Consider the following 17,910-nt stretch of genomic DNA (forward strand, 5'->3'; position numbering starts at 1 on the left):
TTCACATGGCTGTGGCAGGTTTCATGCTTACTAGTTTTTGGCTGGAAGCCCCTGTTCCTCACCATGTGGGCCTCTTCATATGCTACCACAATGTTCTTACCATAGGAAAAGCTGGTATCCCTCAGAGCAAGTTATGAGAAAGAGAAAGGGGGAAAAAAAAAAAAAAAACCTTAAGAGAGATGCCACAGTATTTTATAAACAAATCTCAGGAATGAGATATATCATCACTTTTGCTATTGGTCACACAGACCAACCCTGGTACAATCTGGGAAAGTGCTATGTTTAGATATGGTGTGTTTGACCCCACCAAGTCTCACGTTGAAATCTGATCCCCAATGTTCAAGGTGAGGCCTGGTGTGAGATGTTTGGATCACGGGAATGGATGTCTCATGACTGGCTTGCTGGTTCTCACTCTTAGTTCCCATGAACTAAACCTGTTGGAAAAAGCCTGGCACCTCCTCCTCTCTCTCGTTTCCTTCTCTCACCATGTGGTGGCCTCTCATTCCCCTTCTGCCATGAGTGGAAGCAATCTGAGGCCCTTCCTAGATGCAGATGGAGGCCTCATGCATCTTTTACCTCCTGTAAAACCATAAGCCAAATAAACCTCTTTTCTTTATAAGTTACCCAGCCCCGGCTATTCCTTTGTAGCAACACTACACAGACTAAGACAGAAGGGAAGACACAAAGGTGTGAATACCAGGAGGCGAGAATCATAGGAGGCTATCTTGGAGGCTGGCTATCACAAAAGGCATGGTCCAAATATTTAGCAAACTAAAATGTAGCATGATTTCAATTCCCTAATGTAGTATAAGGAAAACAGAGACTTCACTTACACATTTTTCTTATGTTGACACAGTAATTGTAACTATCGAACCTTGCAGAACAAAAGGTAATTGTGGTACACAACCTGACTTTATAATGAACAATATTTGCTCTGTCATAATAACGTTATAAGGCGGGGTGCAGTGGCTCATGCTTATAATCCCAGCACTTACGAAGACTGAGGCAGGAGGATTGCCTGAGCACAGGTGTTAAAGACCAGCCTGGGCAATATGGTGGAAACCTGTTGCTACAAAAATTACAAAAATTAGACTGGCATGGTGGCACGTGCCTGTAGTCCCAGCTTCTCAGGGGGCTGAGGTGGAAGGATTGCTTTAACTCAGGAGGTGGAGGCTGTGTGATCACACCACTGCACTCCACCCAGGGTGACAGAGTGAGACTCTGTCTCAAAAAATAATAATGTTATAAATGAAGTTCATTAAATTACAGCTTTGAGAATTATTCTATACATTACAAGCTTAATTATAACCAATAAAAAGAATATAAATATCACCACCTTTGACAAATGTTAAAATATAAGTATAGATTTCAAATGTTAAGTGGGGAAGAGAGCTAAAGAGGTAGGAGGAAGATCAAAAATGCTATTAGAATCATCTTAGACAAATGATATTGTCCACAGTTACGGAATGAGAAAGTCAATAGAAGAACTAAAAACATTATGTAATAATACAGAGAAACAGGGTAAACAAGCTAAATACCCACCAGAGTAGTGAGTCAATAGATACGTAAAAGTTGTTAAATCAAGAAAAAATGGGCCAGGCGAAGTGGCTCACGCCTGTAATCCCAGAACTTCGGGAGGCCAAGGTGGGCGGATCATGAGGTCGGGAGTTCAAGACCAGCCTGAACAACATGGAGAAACCCTGTCTCTACTAAAAATACAAAAATTAGCTGGGTGTGGTGGTAAATGCCTGTAGTCCCAGCTACTCAGGAGGCTGAGGCAGGAGAATCGCTTGAACCCGGGAGGCAGAGGTTGCAGTGAGCCGAGATCACTCCACTGCACTACAGTTCGGGCGACAAGAGCAAAATTCCATCTTTAAAAAAAAAGAAAAGAAAAAAGAAAAAATGGTATAGGCTTATTACAGATACAGAAAAAAGTACTTGAAAAACAAAAAATAGGAATAAAATTCAGTTATGTCTGGAAGCAAAACTGGGTGGAGGGAAGGAGCAGGAAACTTGTTTTTATTGTATATTCTTCAATACTACCTTTGTTTTGTTTTGTTTTTATTTTACTTAGCCACATGCCTCTTTAAAAGTTACCTGCCAGGCGCAGTGGATCACACCTTTAATCCCAGCACTTTGGGAGGCTGAGGTAGGCAGATCGCTTAAGCCCAGGAGTTCAAGACCAGCCCGGGAAACGTGGTGAAACTCCATTTCTACAAAAATAGAAAAATTAGCTAGGCATGGTGATGTGCGCCTATAGTCCCAGCTACCTGGGAAACCAAGGTAGGAGAATCCCCTGAGCCCAGGAAGTCAAGGCTACAGTGAGCAAGATCACACCACTGTACTCCAGCCTGGGTGACAGAGTGATACTCTGTCTCAAAAAATAATAATAATAATAATAATTTAAAAGTTTTTCCAATGTATAAAGGACAATGATGCTACAATTATTTAAAACAATGAGGCAGATAACACATAGGGGGCGGAGCAAGATGGCCAAATAGGAACAGCTCCAGTCTCCAACTCCCAGCGCGAGAGACACAGAAGACCGGTGCTTTCTGCATTTTCAACTGAGGTACTGGGGTCATCTCACTAGGGAGTGCCAGACAATCGGTGCTGGTCAGCTGCTGCAGCCCGACCAGAGAGAGCTGAAGCAGGGCGAGGCATCGCCTCACCTGGGAAGCGCAAGGGGGAAGGGAATCCCTTTTCCTAGCCAGGGGAACGGAGACACACAACACCTGGAAAATCGGGTAACTCCCACCCCAATACTGCGCTTTAAGCAAATGGGCACACCAGGAGAATATATCCCACACCTGGCCGGGAGGGTTCCACGCCCACAGAGCCTCCCTCATTGCTAACACAGCAGTCTGCGATCTAACCGAAACGGCAGCAGCGAGGCTGGGGGAGGGGCGCCCGCCATTGCTGAGGCTTAAGTAGGTAAACAAAGCCGCTGGGAAGCTCGAACTGGGTGGAGCTCACAGCAGGTCAAGGAAACCTGCCTGTCTCTGTAGACTCCACCTCTGGGGACAGGGCACAGATAAAAAACAACAACAAAAAAGCAGCAGAACCTCTGCAGACGCAAACGACTCTGTCTGACAGCTTTGAAGAGAGCAGTGGATCTCCCAACACGGAGGTTGAGATCTGAGAAGGGAAAGACTGCCTGCTCAAGCGGGTCCCTGACCCCTGAGTAGCCTAACTGGGAGACATCCCCCACCAGGGGCAGTCTGACACCCCACACCTCACAGGGTGGAGTACACCCCTGAGAGGAAACTTCCAAAGGAAGAATTAGACAGGTACACTCGCTGTTCAGCAATATTCTATCTTCCGCAACCTCTGCTGCTGATACCCAGGCAAACAGGGTCTGGAGTGGACCTCAAGCAAGCTCCAACAGACCTACAGCTGAGGGTCCTGACTGTCAGAAGGAAAACTATCAAACAGGAAGGACACCTATACCAAAACCCCATCAGTACGTCACCATCATCAAAGACCAGACACAGATAAAACCACAAAGATGGGGAAAAAGCAGGGCAGAAAAGCTGGAAATTCAAAAAATAAGAGCGCATCTCCCCCTGCAAAGGAGCACAGCCCATCGCCAGCAACGGATCAAAGCTGGTCAGAGAATGACTTTGACGAGATGAGAGAAGAAGGCTTCAGTCCATCAAACTTCTCAGAGCTAAAGGAGGAATTACGTACCCAGCGCAAAGAAACTAAAAATCTTGAAAAAAGAGTGGAAGAATTGACAGCTAGACTAATTAATGCAGAGAAGGTCATAAACGAAAAGACAGAGATGAAAACCATGACACGAGAAATACGTGACAAATGCACAAGCGCCAGTAACCGACTTGATCAACCGGAAGAAAGAGTATCAGCGATTGAGGATCAAATGAATGAAATGAAGCGAGAAGAGAAACCAAAAGAAAAAAGAAGAAAAAGAAATGAACAAAGCCTGCAAGAAGTATGGGATTATGTAAAAAGACCAAATCTACATCTCATTGGGGTGCCTGAAAGTGAGGGGGAAAATGGAACCAACTTGGAAAACACTCTTCAGGATATCATCCAGGAGAACTTCCCCAACCTAGTAGGGCAGGCCAACATTCAAATTCAGGAAATACAGAGAACGCCACAAAGATACTCCTCCAGAAGAGCAACTCCAAGACACATAATTGCCAGATTCACCAAAGTTGAAATGAAGGAAAAAATCTTAAGGGCAGCCAGAGAGAAAGGTTGGGTTACCCACAAAGGGAAGCCCATCAGACTAACAGCAGATCTCTCGGCAGAAACTCTATAAGCCAGAAGAGAGTGGGGGCCAATATTCAACGTTCTTAAAGAAAAGAATTTTAAACCCAGAATTTCATATCCAGCCAAACTAAGTTTCATCAGTGAAGGAGAAATAAAATCCTTTACAGATAAGCAAATGCTTAGAGATTTTGTCACCACCAGGCCTGCCTTACAAGAGACCCTGAAGGAAGCCCTAAACATGGAAAGGAACAACCGGTACCAGCCATTGCAAAAACATGCCAAAATGTAAAGACCATCGAGGCTAGGAAGAAACTACATCAACTAATGAGCAAAATAACCAGTTGATATTATAATGGCAGGATCAAGTTCACACATAACAATATTAACCTTAAATGTAAATGGACTAAATGCTCCAATTAAAAGACACAGACTGGCAAACTGGATAAAGAGTCAAGACCCATCAGTCTGCTGTATTCAGGAGACCCATCTCACATGCAGAGACATACATAGGCTCAAAATAAAGGGATGGAGGAAGATCTACCAAGCAAATGGAGAACAAAAAAAAAGCAGGGGTTGCAATCCCAGTCTCTGATAAAACAGACTTTAAACCATCAAAGATCAAAAGAGACAAAGAAGGCCATTACATAATGGTAAAGGGATCAATTCAACAGGAAGAGCTAACTATCGTAAATATATATGCACCCAATACAGGAGCACCCAGATTCATAAAGCAAGTCCTTAGAGACTTACAAAGAGACTTAGACTCCCATGCAATAATAATGGGAGACTTCAACACTCCACTGTCAACATTAGACAGATCAACGAGACAGAAAGTTAACAAGGATATCCAGGAATTGAACTCACCTCTGCACCAAGCGGACCTAATAGACATCTATAGAACTCTCCACCCCAAATCAACAGAATATACATTCTTCTCAGCACCACATCACACTTATTCCAAAATTGACCACATAATTGGAAGTAAAGCACTCCTCAGCAAATGTAAAAGAACAGAAATTATAACAAACTGTCTCTCAGACCACAGTGCAATCAAACTAGAACTCAGGACTAAGAAACTCAATCAAAACCGCTCAACCACATGGAAACTGAACAACCTGCTCCTGAATGACTACTGGGTACATAATGAAATGAAAGCAGAAATAAAGATGTTCTTTGAAACCAATGAGAACAAAGATACAACATACCAGAATCTCTGGGACACATTTAAAGCAGTGTGTAGAGGGAAATTTATAGCACTAAATGCCCACAAGAGAAAGCAGGAAAGATCTAAAATTGACACTCTAACATCACAATTAAAAGAACTAGAGACGCAAGAGCAAACACATTCAAAAGCTAGCAGAAGGCAAGAAATAACTAAGATCAGAGCAGAACTGAAGGAGATAGAGACACAAAAAACCCTCCAAAAAATCAATGAATCCAGGAGTTGGTGTTTTGAAAAGATCAACAAAATTGACAGACCGCTAGCAAGACTAATAAAGAAGAAAAGAGAGAGGAATCAAATAGACGCAATAAAAAATGATAAAGGGGATATCACCACCAATCCCAGAGAAATACAAACTACCATCAGAGAATACTATAAACACCTCTACGCAAATCAACTAGAAAATCTAGAAGAAATGGATAATTTCCTGGACACTTACACTCTCCCAAGACTAAACCAGGAAGAAGTTGAATCCCTGAATAGACCAATAGCAGGCTCTGAAATTGAGGCAATCATTAATAGCCTACCAACCAAAAAAAGTCCAGGACCAGATGGATTCACAGCTGAATTCTACCAGAGGTACAAGGAGGAGCTGGTACCATTCCTTCTGAAACTATTCCAATCAATAGAAAAAGAGGGAATCCTCCCTAACTCATTTTATGAGGCCAACATCATCCTGATACCAAAGCCTGGCAGAGACACAACAAAAAAAGAGAATTTTAGACCAATATCCCTGATGAACATCGATGCAAAAATCCTCAATAAAATACTGGCAAACCGGATTCAGCAGCACATCAAAAAGCTTATCCACCATGATCAAGTGGGCTTCATCCCTGGGATGCAAGGCTGGTTCAACATTCGCAAATCAATAAACGTAATCCAGCATATAAACAGAACCAAAGACAAGAACCACATGATTATCTCAATAGATGCAGAAAAGGCTTTTGACAAAATTCAACAGCCCTTCATGCTAAACACGCTCAATAAATTCGGTATTGATGGAATGTACCTCAAAATAATAAGAGTTATTTATGACAAACCCACAGCTAATATCATAGTGAATGGGCAAAAACTGGAAAAATTCCCTTTGAAAACTGGCACAAGACAGGGATGCCCTCTCTCACCACTCCTATTCAACATAGTGTTGGAAGTTCTGGCTAGGGCAATCAGGCAAGAGAAAGAAATCAAGGGTATTCAGTTAGGAAAAGAAGAAGTCAAATTGTCCCTGTTTGCAGATGACATGATTGTATATTTAGAAAACCCCATTGTCTCAGCCCAAAATCTCTAAGCTGATAAGCAACTTCACCAAAGTCTCAGGATACAAAATTAATGTGCAAAAATCACAAGCATTCTTATACACCAGTAACAGACAAACAGAGAGTCAAATCATGAATGAACTTCCATTCACAATTGCTTCAAAGAGAATAAAATACCTAGGAATCCAACTTACAAGGGATGTAAAGGACCTCTTCAAGGAGAACTACAAACCACTGCTCAGTGAAATAAAAGAGGACACAAAACAAATGGAAGAACATACCATGCTCATGGATAGGAAGAATCAATATCGTGAAAATGGCCATACTGCCCAAGGTTATTTATAGATTCAATGCCATCCCCATCAAGCTACCAATGAGTTTCTTCACAGAATTGGAAAAAACTGCTTTAAAGTTCATATGGAACCAAAAAAGAGCCCGCATTGCCAAGACAATCCTAAGTCAAAAGGACAAAGCTGGAGGCGTCACGCTACCTGACTTCAAACTATACTACAAGGCTACAGTAACCAAAACAGCATGGTACTGGTACCAAAACAGAGATATAGACCAATGGAACAGAACAGAGTCCTCAGAAATAATACCACACATCTACCGCCATCTGATCTTTGACAAACCTGAGAGAAACAAAAAATGGGGAAAGGATTCCCTATTTAATAAATGGTGCTGGGAAAATTGGCTAGCCATAAGTAGAAAGCTGAAACTGGATCCTTTCCTTACTCCTTATACGAAGATTAATTCAAGATGAGTTAGAGACTTAAATGTTAGACCTAATACCATAAAAACCCTAGAAGAAAATCTAGGTAGTACCATTCAGGAAATAGGCATGGGCAAGGACTTCATGTCTAAAACACCAAGAGCAACGGCAGCAAAAGCCAAAATTGACAAATGGGATCTAATTAAACTAAAGAGCTTCTGCACAGCAAAAGAAACTACCATCAGAGTGAACAGGCAACCTACAGAATGGGAGAAAATTTTTGCAATCTACTCATCTGACAAAGGGCTAATATCCAGAATCTACAAAGAACTCAAACAAATATACAAGAAAAAAACAAACAACCCCATCAAAAAGTGGGCAAAGGATATGAACAGACATTTCTCAAAAGAAGACATTCATACAGCCAACAGACACATGAAAAAATGCTCATCATCACTCGCCATCAGAGAAATGCAAATCAAAACCACAATGAGATACCATCTCACACCAGTTAGAATGGCAATCATTAAAAAGTCAGGAAACAACAGGTGTTGGAGAGGACGTGGAGAAATAGGAACACTTTTACACTGTTGGTGGGATTGTAAACTAGTTCAACCATTATGGAAAACAGTATGGCAATTCCTCAAGGATCTAGAACTAGATGTACCATATGACCCAGCCATCCCACTACTGGGTATATACCCAAAGGATTATAAATTATTCTACTACAAAGACACATGCACACGTATGTTTATTGCGGCACTACTCACAATAGCAAAGACTTGGAATCAATCCAAATGTCCATCTGTGACAGACTGGATTAAGAAAATGTGGCACATATACACCATGGAATACTATGCAGCCATAAAAAAGGATGAGTTTGTGTCCTTTGTAGGGACATGGATGCAGCTGGAAACCATCATTCTTAGCAAACTATCACAAGAACTGAAAACCAAACACCGCATGTTCTCACTCATAGGTGGGAATTGAACAATGAGATCACTTGGACTCGGGAAGGGGAACATCACACACTGGGGCCTATCATGGGGAGGGGGGAGGGGGGAGGGATTGCATTGGGAGTTATACATGATATAAATGATGAATTGATGGGTGCTGATGAGTTGATGGGTGCAGCACACCAACATGGCACAAGTATACATATGTAACAAACCTGCATGTTATGCACATGTACCCTAGAACTTAAAGTATAATAAAAAAAAAAAAAGAGGCAATATGCATCAAAAGTCTCAAATATATGCAGACCCCTTGAATGAGTAATTCTCCTCCCAGGAATTCACCCTACTGTATACCAGCACAGTAATGTATGAATAAGAATATTAACTGTGATGTTATTTATAACAGCAAAAGGCCAAAAGTAATATACCAGTAGAAGACTGGTTAATAAATCAGTTCAAAAACTGGAATACTATGTACGTATTAAAATTAGTAATACAGATCTTTTTATTGACATGAAAAGACAATCATAATATACTGTCATATAAAAAATAAAGAAAAAATGTATATACTGTTTTATAAAACCAGGTTACAAAATCATACATAGCAAGATTCCATTTTTGAGGTTTCTATACATAGATGGGTAAATAGGCATACACATATTCATAAGCACAAAAATACGCCACACACACACACTCACAGTCTACAATAATATGCCAAAATATTATACTATCTAGGAGATGGTATTATTGTTGAATTTCTTTCTATTTAAGTTTTAAGTATTTTTCTGCACCATCTGAGTTATTTGCATATACTACTTTCATAACCTGAAAAAAAAACTGTCTAGTTTGAAAAATAAATGTGCATATACATTGACTCTGCAATTCCATATGCAGAAATTGGTTGCAAAAAGTAACAGGATAAAATGTTCTGGCTCATGCCTGTAATCCCAGCACTTTGGGAGGCCAAGGCAGGCGGACCGGTTAAGGTGAGGAGGTCAGTTTCACCATGCCTGGCCAACATGGTGAAACCTCATCTCTACTAAAAATACAAAAATGAGCCGGGCGTGGTGGCAGGTGCCTGTAATCCCAACTACTCGGGAGGCTGAGGCAGGAGAATCACTTGAACCCAGGAGGTTGAGGTTGCAGTGAGCCAAGATTGCATCACTGCACTCCAGCCTAGGTGACAGAACAAGACTCCATTTCAAAATAAAAAAATTCTGTCCCTATAAGAACATTTACGTTACAGTTATAGAAAAAAAAACACATGAATATTCTATATTCCCAGTCAAAATCCAGACAGGGGACAGAAACTACACCAATTATTTTGACAACAGGGTTTTTTATTTGGTTGGTTGGAACTGAAGTTGTTTTGTTTCACAGATGGGAAGAGTAAATATATTCTGGGTACACAAAACTATAACAAGAAGAAGAAAAGACAATTTCAAGTGCTTGCTGAACAATATGAATTATCTCAATAAGCAAAGGGGCTTCTGACTTCATAGTGTAGTTATGTTAGAGTTCAGTATATATATAAAATGAATTATCACTTTTTTAAATTACAATTTCAAAATTATCACTTACCAAACACTATTCCTTTAGCAAATGGAGGAAACAATTCTGAATGTCGGAATAAGTTTTTGTGAATTTGCCATAGTTCTTTGTGTAGTTTCTTAAAATCACTATATCTCTTCCATACAATTATCTAAAGAGAGAAAAAAATTAAACATGTATCTCATAACCATTTAGGCTCAGATATCTGAACAACAAATAATCTTTTCATTAAAGTATTCAAAATTGTCATGCAAAGGCAAACACATGTCCTAACCAATATGATTAACTGACTGAAATTAACTAATAGTATTTGCTTTAAAAATATAAGGCAGATTCCTGCTGACCAGGGGCACAAAAAAAAAAAAGTAAAAATATATTACATGTAAAGTGGCAATTCTTCCTCAAACTATTCTGTTTTGGTTTCAAATTTTCATTTTAAACAAGTATGGTTTTATTCACACTGGAAAAATATTCAACCCAATATGGAGAAGATGTATTCTATATAAAATGTCACTTCATCTGCTCAAAAACCAATTACAATTGGCCTACAAATGAGTTAGATGTCAAAACATGTATTCTTTCTCAAAATAATACATTTATAAAGATAAAACAATTAATTTAGGCAATTTTTAAACAAAAGTACATACTCAGTATTTGCCTAAAAGGATAAACTGAGTAACACCGAAGAAATAGCTATGCAGTAAGCAATTAACATGGACTTTCATGTCATAAATCTTAATTTACACTAGTAATAAGATGTCTGCAGGCAAGCTGAATCCTGACCAGAACATCATTAAAATTAGTATATTTTTAAAAACAAAACAAAACTATCACCTAGATTAGACAACATGTAAAAGTGTGTTTTCCTTCATTAGTCTGAATTATTATTTAACCTTACTCAGATTATATTTAAAAAAATCAAAAAACCTTGTAAAGAAAAAGGATTTGAAACATGGCCTTGATATCACAGATTCAGCCCCTCGATCTCTAGAAAATAGGGTAAAATTGAGTTTTAAATCCCATTACTTCAGATACTGGGGTCTTTACTTCTGAAAAGCTTAACCATCTCAGTTCTAACAAACTTTTCTAACAAGTTTTTCATGTACAATAGAGTATAATGCCAATGAGCAAATAACAGGTCAAGCAGGTAATCAGGTGTGATTTAAGAGATTCTTGCCAAAAAACCTACCCTCTGCATGTATAAAATTCTTCAGCAAACTTTTTCATGCTGCCAAAAATTCTACCTTAATGTTTATTGTTTTTAATACAGTTATAATCCTAGGAGGCTAGGCAGACTATAATATGAATTCATTTTTCAAAAACTGCTTCCTCCTGATGCTTCCTTTGTATTCATTTACTCAACAACAAAAAGAGTCACCAAAACAAATATTTCTATGGCCCTACTTTCCACTAAGCATCATATTGTCACAAAGTATGAAGACAAGGGAAATACAGGCCCTGCCTTCAAACAGTTCACAGCCTAGTTAGGAAGAATAAGCCAACACATCATAAAACAACAACATCATAAGATGGCTTGAAAAATGCTGAGAGGGGCAGCTCAAGAGTGCTGCAGATGTAGTACCTAAATCAGACTTGTACGTCTGAGAAGCCTTCACAAAAAGTACTACCTTAGAGAGTTCTGAAGGGAAGTGGTCAGTAGACTGATAAAAATTTTTAAAAAAGGGGAGGGAACTGGGGGTGAAGTTTCTAAAAGGAGAGTGAGATGTCAAGTATATATTACTAAATGAAGGCAATTAATTTAGGCAATTTTTAAACAAAAGTACATACTCAGTATTTGCCTAAAATGATAAATAAACTGAAGAACACTGAAGAATAAATAGCTGTGTAGTAAGTTTTGCTACAGAATGGTGGTGCCATGCCCTGAAGTGAACAGCAAGGAAGAAGCAGCAGTTCCGAGGCAAGAAAGAGGTTCAATTTTCAACACATTTAACTTAGGAGTTCGTGAGGGAGCTGCTTGGAGCTATTCAATGAGATAGACAGGTTTAGGGTTGAAGAGCAAGAACTGAGCAGGACCTATTAACCCATAGATTAAAAGATCAGTAGCAGACAGGCAGTAATCACTCAGGAAAGGTTTCTCAGCATGTGCAATGAGATGTGAGGATTCTAACAATGAAATGATGGGAACAAAATATTGTTATTTTTGTATTTTTAAAATATATCAAAATACAATTGTACTACATTGCCAAGGAATTAAAGGAGAAATGGGTGATGGGCTTATGTAAGCAGTACCTTATATAAAGTGAATGTCATTATAAACCGGACATTACCTAAGGTTAAGGTCATTATGACCTGGACATGAAAGTTATTCAAAAGACTGTAGCTCATGGAAACAATTAGATTTGCAGATAAATATTTTATTCTAGTTAAGGTCTTTTTTAAATACTGCAAGAGAAACGTAAGGGGCAAAATTCAACAATTTAATCATGATAATTATTAAAATACCATGGTATATGAACCAGTAGATAGTCTGTCAAAGCAAGAATTAGAACCCCCAAATGAGAATCTGTGTTTCTTCACCATGCCCTAATTTATTCACTCTCATATTCCTTCTTCTCAACCCTATGGCTGCAAAACCAAAATACCTAACAGCATCGCAAAATGTCACATCCACTGCCTCCTTTTCTTCTTACTCCTTCTGAGTTTTGAAGTTTCCAGAAATCTTCAAAATACAAAAGTGAACAAAGGTATACTTCCACTACAACAGCAAGTACTGATGTTCATACCTGGACCACACAAAGTCCTCAAAGACACATATAGAAATTATTTTCCCGAATTAATGTTCAGTACTTTCCCATCGGGAAAAATAGGTCTATAACACCTATTTCTTTACTGAACCAAGTCTCCACAAATTCCTTATTTATTAAAATCACTCTGAAGAAAATGTCTCAATGAAATATTAATTCAGTGATAACCATATAAAAAATACAAATAAAAACTTAATTTTCATTAAAAACATTCCCTTAAATATTTTTTACATAAATGTTTCCTTTTCAGATAATTACACTTAATAACACCAAAAACCTTTTAGATTCCTGTATTTTACAGAACCACCAATTGAATTAACTTTGTCCTTTTCACTCTCGCATAGTATTAATATTTAAAATTTGCTGGATTATCTCTTCCTACAATCAACAGCACTACCATACCATTTGCTTAAGAATTTTCTTTTCCCTCTGTTCAAGAGCCTTTCCTTTCCCTTGATATATTTCATTGATATATGAGTGTGTACTTATTTTCTAAAATGATTTTTTCTCACACTTGTAATCACAGCATTTTGGGAGGCCGAGATCACCTGAGGTCAGCAGTTTGAGACCAGCCTGGCCAACATGGTAAAACCCCGTCTCTACTAAAAATACAAAAATCAGCCAGGCATGGTGGCGGGTGCCTGTAGTCCCAGCTATTCAGGAGGCTGAGGTAGGAGAATCACTTGAGCCTGGGAGGCAGAGGTTGCAGTGAGCCGAGATCACGCCACTGCACTCCAGCCTGGGTGACAGAGCGAGACTCCATCTCAAGAAATAAATAAATAAAAATAATAAATAAATAATAAAACTATTTTTTTAAAAAAGGATTTAAAAGTTAGAGATTTCCAACATAATACATAGAAAGTCCTATTTCAGTTCTTTTCCTTCCCCAAATTTCACCAGTGAAATACCCTACCTGTAGAAAGAAACAGGTATAGGTTAATTTGTTTAAAAAAGGGTAAGGGGTTCAAAACCATCTCTTCTTCACTTTTCTGCTGTCTATTCATGTTCTACACAATCTACTGAATGAGAGCACAGATTGTTTAGCATTCTTAGGAAGATAACACTGATATGTGGTGGCATGTGCCAAGGTATAGATAAAAGAAAAACAACAAAATTTCTCCCATTTTATAAGGCTAGCGTATTACTAGCCCTATATTTGGTGGAACTATCAGTACATCTAGTCCTCACTAGCCCTTGTGAAGCCTTACTATAGTCTAAAGCAGTAATACATGAATAAGTTAATGGAAAGGGAAAGTGAAAGGAAGTGAAAAACAAACTCCACGGGGTGAATTCCTCTCCCAAATGAGAATTCCAATGTTTAAATACACTAAATGGGAAACTAAAAAAAGTGCTGTTATAATTTCAAGATTATCCTATATTTTCAGAAGCCAACTAAATAGAAGACTTTTAAAAATTTATACCACTTCTAACAAAGAACCATGCAATTGTCTAACTAAAAGACACTTACAAGAGTTTTCTGATGAAAGGTTCACCAACAGTTGTTATTATAAAAGAGTTTTCCCGAAAAAAGGACTAAGAAAATGGCAGAGAGTATGTTCATGGATAGGTTGGTTCAGGATTCTCCCTGGAAAATGGGAACATCAAGCTACAAACTACAGCACAGCAATCAGACAGTGCATTCAAAGGAAATACACCCATTTTCAATTTTAAGAGTTGTAAACTAGAAATCTAAAGACTAGTTCACACTCATCAATTGATACAAGACAGAAAAGTACTTTAATCAACAGTGCAAATTACTTTCACTGATACATATATATATATATATTTCTTTCAAAATAACAATATTACAATATTCTTCCTGTTTCCTGATGAAGGAATTGTCTTAAAACCCATCAGGAAAATTCAGGAAAATCATATTAAATCTTTTCTTTTTATTTATTTATTTATTTTTTTTTTTTTGAGACAGAGTCTCTGTCGCTCAGGCTGGAGTGCAGAGATGCGATCTCAGCTCACTGCAACCTTTGCCTCCCAGGTTCAAGCAATTCTCCTGCCTCAGCCTCCCAAGTAGCTAGGATTACAGGCACCTGCCACCATGCCCAGCTGAATTTTTGTATAAAAATATGTCTGTTTTAAATCATAGGACAAAAACAACTATGAAATCAGACATAGCCAGAAATGATAACGTATAAAATTTAAATATTATCAGCCGGGCGCGGTGGCTCATGCCTGTAACCCCAGCACTTTGGGAGGCCAAGGTGGGTGGATCACGAGGTCAGGAGATGAAGACCATCCTGGCTAACATAGTGTAAACCCTGTCTCTACTAAAAATACAAAAAATTAGCCGGGCGTGATGGCGGGCGCCTGTAGTCCCAGCTACTTGCGAGGCTGATGCAGGAGAATGGTGTGAACCCAGGAGGTGAATGAAGCTTGCAGTGATCGTGCCACTGCACTCCAGCCTGGGCGACACAGTGAGACTCCGTCTCAAAAAAAAAAAAAAAAAACATTAAATATTATCTAAACCTGGGGCCATACACTCATACCAACCAGTACCAAACAGTCACCTTCAATGTATGAATCAAGCCAGGTATTTTCTGTAGAGTAGTGAGACCTGTGGCTAAACAGAAAGAACCTACCACCCAAAGACATTCATATTTAATTGTGGGGAAAAAAAAACACTGTTGCAGAATCAGCACTGTAAACTTAAAGTATCTGTTTTAAACACATTAGGGAAGGGGGAAAAATTCCTATATATTTCCTTCTAGTCTTAGTGAAAATGAGCAGAGACTAAAATGAAAGTAAGTCAAGAAACATTCAATGCAGCAAGCTCCTCAGTAAGGATTCCTAAAGATGTACAACAAGCGCAAAGTAAATACAGAGAATTCCACAATATTAAGCAAAGCATAACATGTTGGTATCACTATAGAAAGAAGGAAAAAATGCACAGAAGAATCTGCAAAAGAACTTACTAACTTAAAAAGTTTTAAAAAAAGAAACATCTATGCCTAAAGCAGTTTTCCAAGATGTCAACATGTCAATTCAACATAAAAGTGAAAGTAGTTGGAGACCCATAATTTACTGTTAGAATCTTTAAAATAAGTATTAGTTACCAAATACTTTTTATTACACAGGCATTATGATCTTGAAATGGGTAAATAGGGACCCGTGAGTGATACCGACATCTTGTAAACACCAGTTACCATAACAATTATCACTTAGTAAACAGCACCATAATTCATTAAATTCTTATTTATATAACTTAACACCTACTAAAACTTAACACTTTTAGTAGGTCTCAAATAGGACACTTCAGCTACTGTTTTGTGAACTGAAGACAATCTTCACGCAAACATATAAAGACTGATGTACAGGCCGGGCACAGTGGCTCACATTTGTAATCCCAGCACTTTGGGAGGACAAGCGGGTGGATCACCTGAGGTCAGGAGTTCGAGAACAACCTGGCCAACATGGTGAAACCCTCTCTCTACTAAAAATACAAAAATAGCTGGGCGTGGTGGCAGATGCCTGTAATCCCAGCTACTCAGGAGGCTGAGGCAGGAGAATTGCTTGAACCTGGGAAGTGGAGGTTGCAGTGAGCCGAGATCGTGCCACTGCACTCCAGCCTGAGCAACAAGAGCGAAACTCTGTCTCAGAAAAAAAGAGATTGATGTATAAATGATTCAGGCGATTTCCTCAAAAAAAAGCATTTAATTAAATTTTTATCAAATACATAAAATAAAATCTGCATATAAATGTTACCTCCTGGACATCCTCTGGATTTCTTCGAGAAACAACCTAAAACAAAACATACATAGAAATCTCTAATCATTATCAAAATTTAAGATTTCATATTTGTATAATTAACCTGCAATAGTATTTGTATGAAAAATTCAATTTACTTTAAAAAAAAAAAAAAACTATATCATTTATCCAAAACTCAGCTATATAATAACTTCACTATCTGAAATACATACTGTGAAATCAAGCTTAACCTAAAGTTACCTCCCTTAGGCTACATATTTTAAGTTTGGCCTAAAAGTTTCTCTGTACATAATGAACGGAGAAACAGATATGTAAATAGATGTGTAAAAAGACAGTAACCTACTCTGGTGCCAATCACCAAGTTTTGGCCGAAGGGGGCCAACTGTTCGAACAGTGTTCAAATAAAGCAAATGCTTAGTTGGAACCAATGCAGCTGTTTCAGTTTCGGTTTCTGTACATCACTTTCCTTTTTCTGCCCATAAATTTTCCACCACGTGGCTGTGCTGGCGTCTCTCTGGACCTAAACTGACTGAGGAGACTGACCAATTTGTGAATCATTCTTTGCTCAATTAAACTCTTTAAATTTAATTTGGCTAAAAATGTTATTTTAACAATACTAAAACTTAAGCAAAAAAGCAGCTAAAAGTAAGTCCACATGCTAAAGTTCATATATTCACTATATTCTTAAGAAAAAGTGTCCGGCCTTTACTCTTAATTAACATAATTCTAACAAGCTTGTTTACATCTCCCCTTCCCAGCAAGCCTACATACAAATTAGAAGCATAAAAAGCAGCTGCACTTGGGCAAAGTGTACAAGGAATCTCTCTACATTATTTCTTACAACTGTATATGAATCTACAATTAGCACAATAAAAATTTCAATTAAAAAAAAGCAGCTACAATGCTCAGATGCACTATGTGAGAAGTATGAGAAGTAATTACTGGCTGCCTAATGATGAAGAAAACAAAAGTAATATAAATTATTTACAAATATTCAGGGACAAATGATCCTTCTATCAATACTCCCTAAGCAAAGAGGAAAACAGGAGATTCTTTCAGACTTCTCTGATTACAAAGGCCAAAAAGTCTAACACCAGGTAAAAAGATTTTTTTCACAAAACTTTTGAAAAGGCTAGGTGTTTAATCATCAAACAGCATCCTAAATTAGGAAAATCTCAGATTATATAATACAGTACCATCCATGTAAGTGTCAAATTAACAGTTTTGAAGCTACAATGGTGTATCTTGCAAAAATAAACAAAAAGATAAATCGGGCTGTTCTGCCTATGGAGTAGCCATTCTTTATTCCCTTATTTTCTTAATAAACTTGCTTTCACTTTAAAAAAAATTTTAAAAAAAGATAAATCAAACACGCATTAAAATGGTTGCCTATGAGTGTGAGGAAGAAAAGGGTCTTTGATAGCCAATGACAATACACCATGAACTAGGGATTAGAATCCATTCAGCACCACCCCTAAGTCCAAAACAAGAA

At 38.2% G+C, this 17,910-nt stretch overlaps 1 protein-coding gene across 8 annotated transcripts in view; it reads right to left on the minus strand.

Annotated features, from left to right (window-relative positions):
* RPS6KC1 (ribosomal protein S6 kinase C1) overlaps window positions 1-17,910 on the minus strand; it is a 219,633-nt gene that overhangs the window by 183,188 nt on the left and 18,535 nt on the right. For 6 of the 8 annotated variants that reach the window (XM_030935919.1, XM_030935918.1, XM_010372946.2 and 3 more), the window contains 2 exons: window positions 16,416-16,451; window positions 9,964-10,084 (listed from right to left, as the gene is read on the minus strand). In XM_030935919.1, the coding sequence (XP_030791779.1) occupies window positions 9,964-10,084; window positions 16,416-16,451 (157 nt within the window). Of the gene's footprint in view, window positions 1-9,963; window positions 10,085-16,415; window positions 16,452-16,761; window positions 16,813-17,910 lie in introns of those variants that run through there. The other 2 variants (XM_030935921.1, XM_030935916.1) reach the window with 2 other exon arrangements.

The sequence above is a fragment of the Rhinopithecus roxellana genome, chromosome 8 (genome assembly GCF_007565055.1).
Source record: "Rhinopithecus roxellana isolate Shanxi Qingling chromosome 8, ASM756505v1, whole genome shotgun sequence".
Lineage (NCBI taxonomy): Eukaryota > Metazoa > Chordata > Mammalia > Primates > Cercopithecidae > Rhinopithecus > Rhinopithecus roxellana.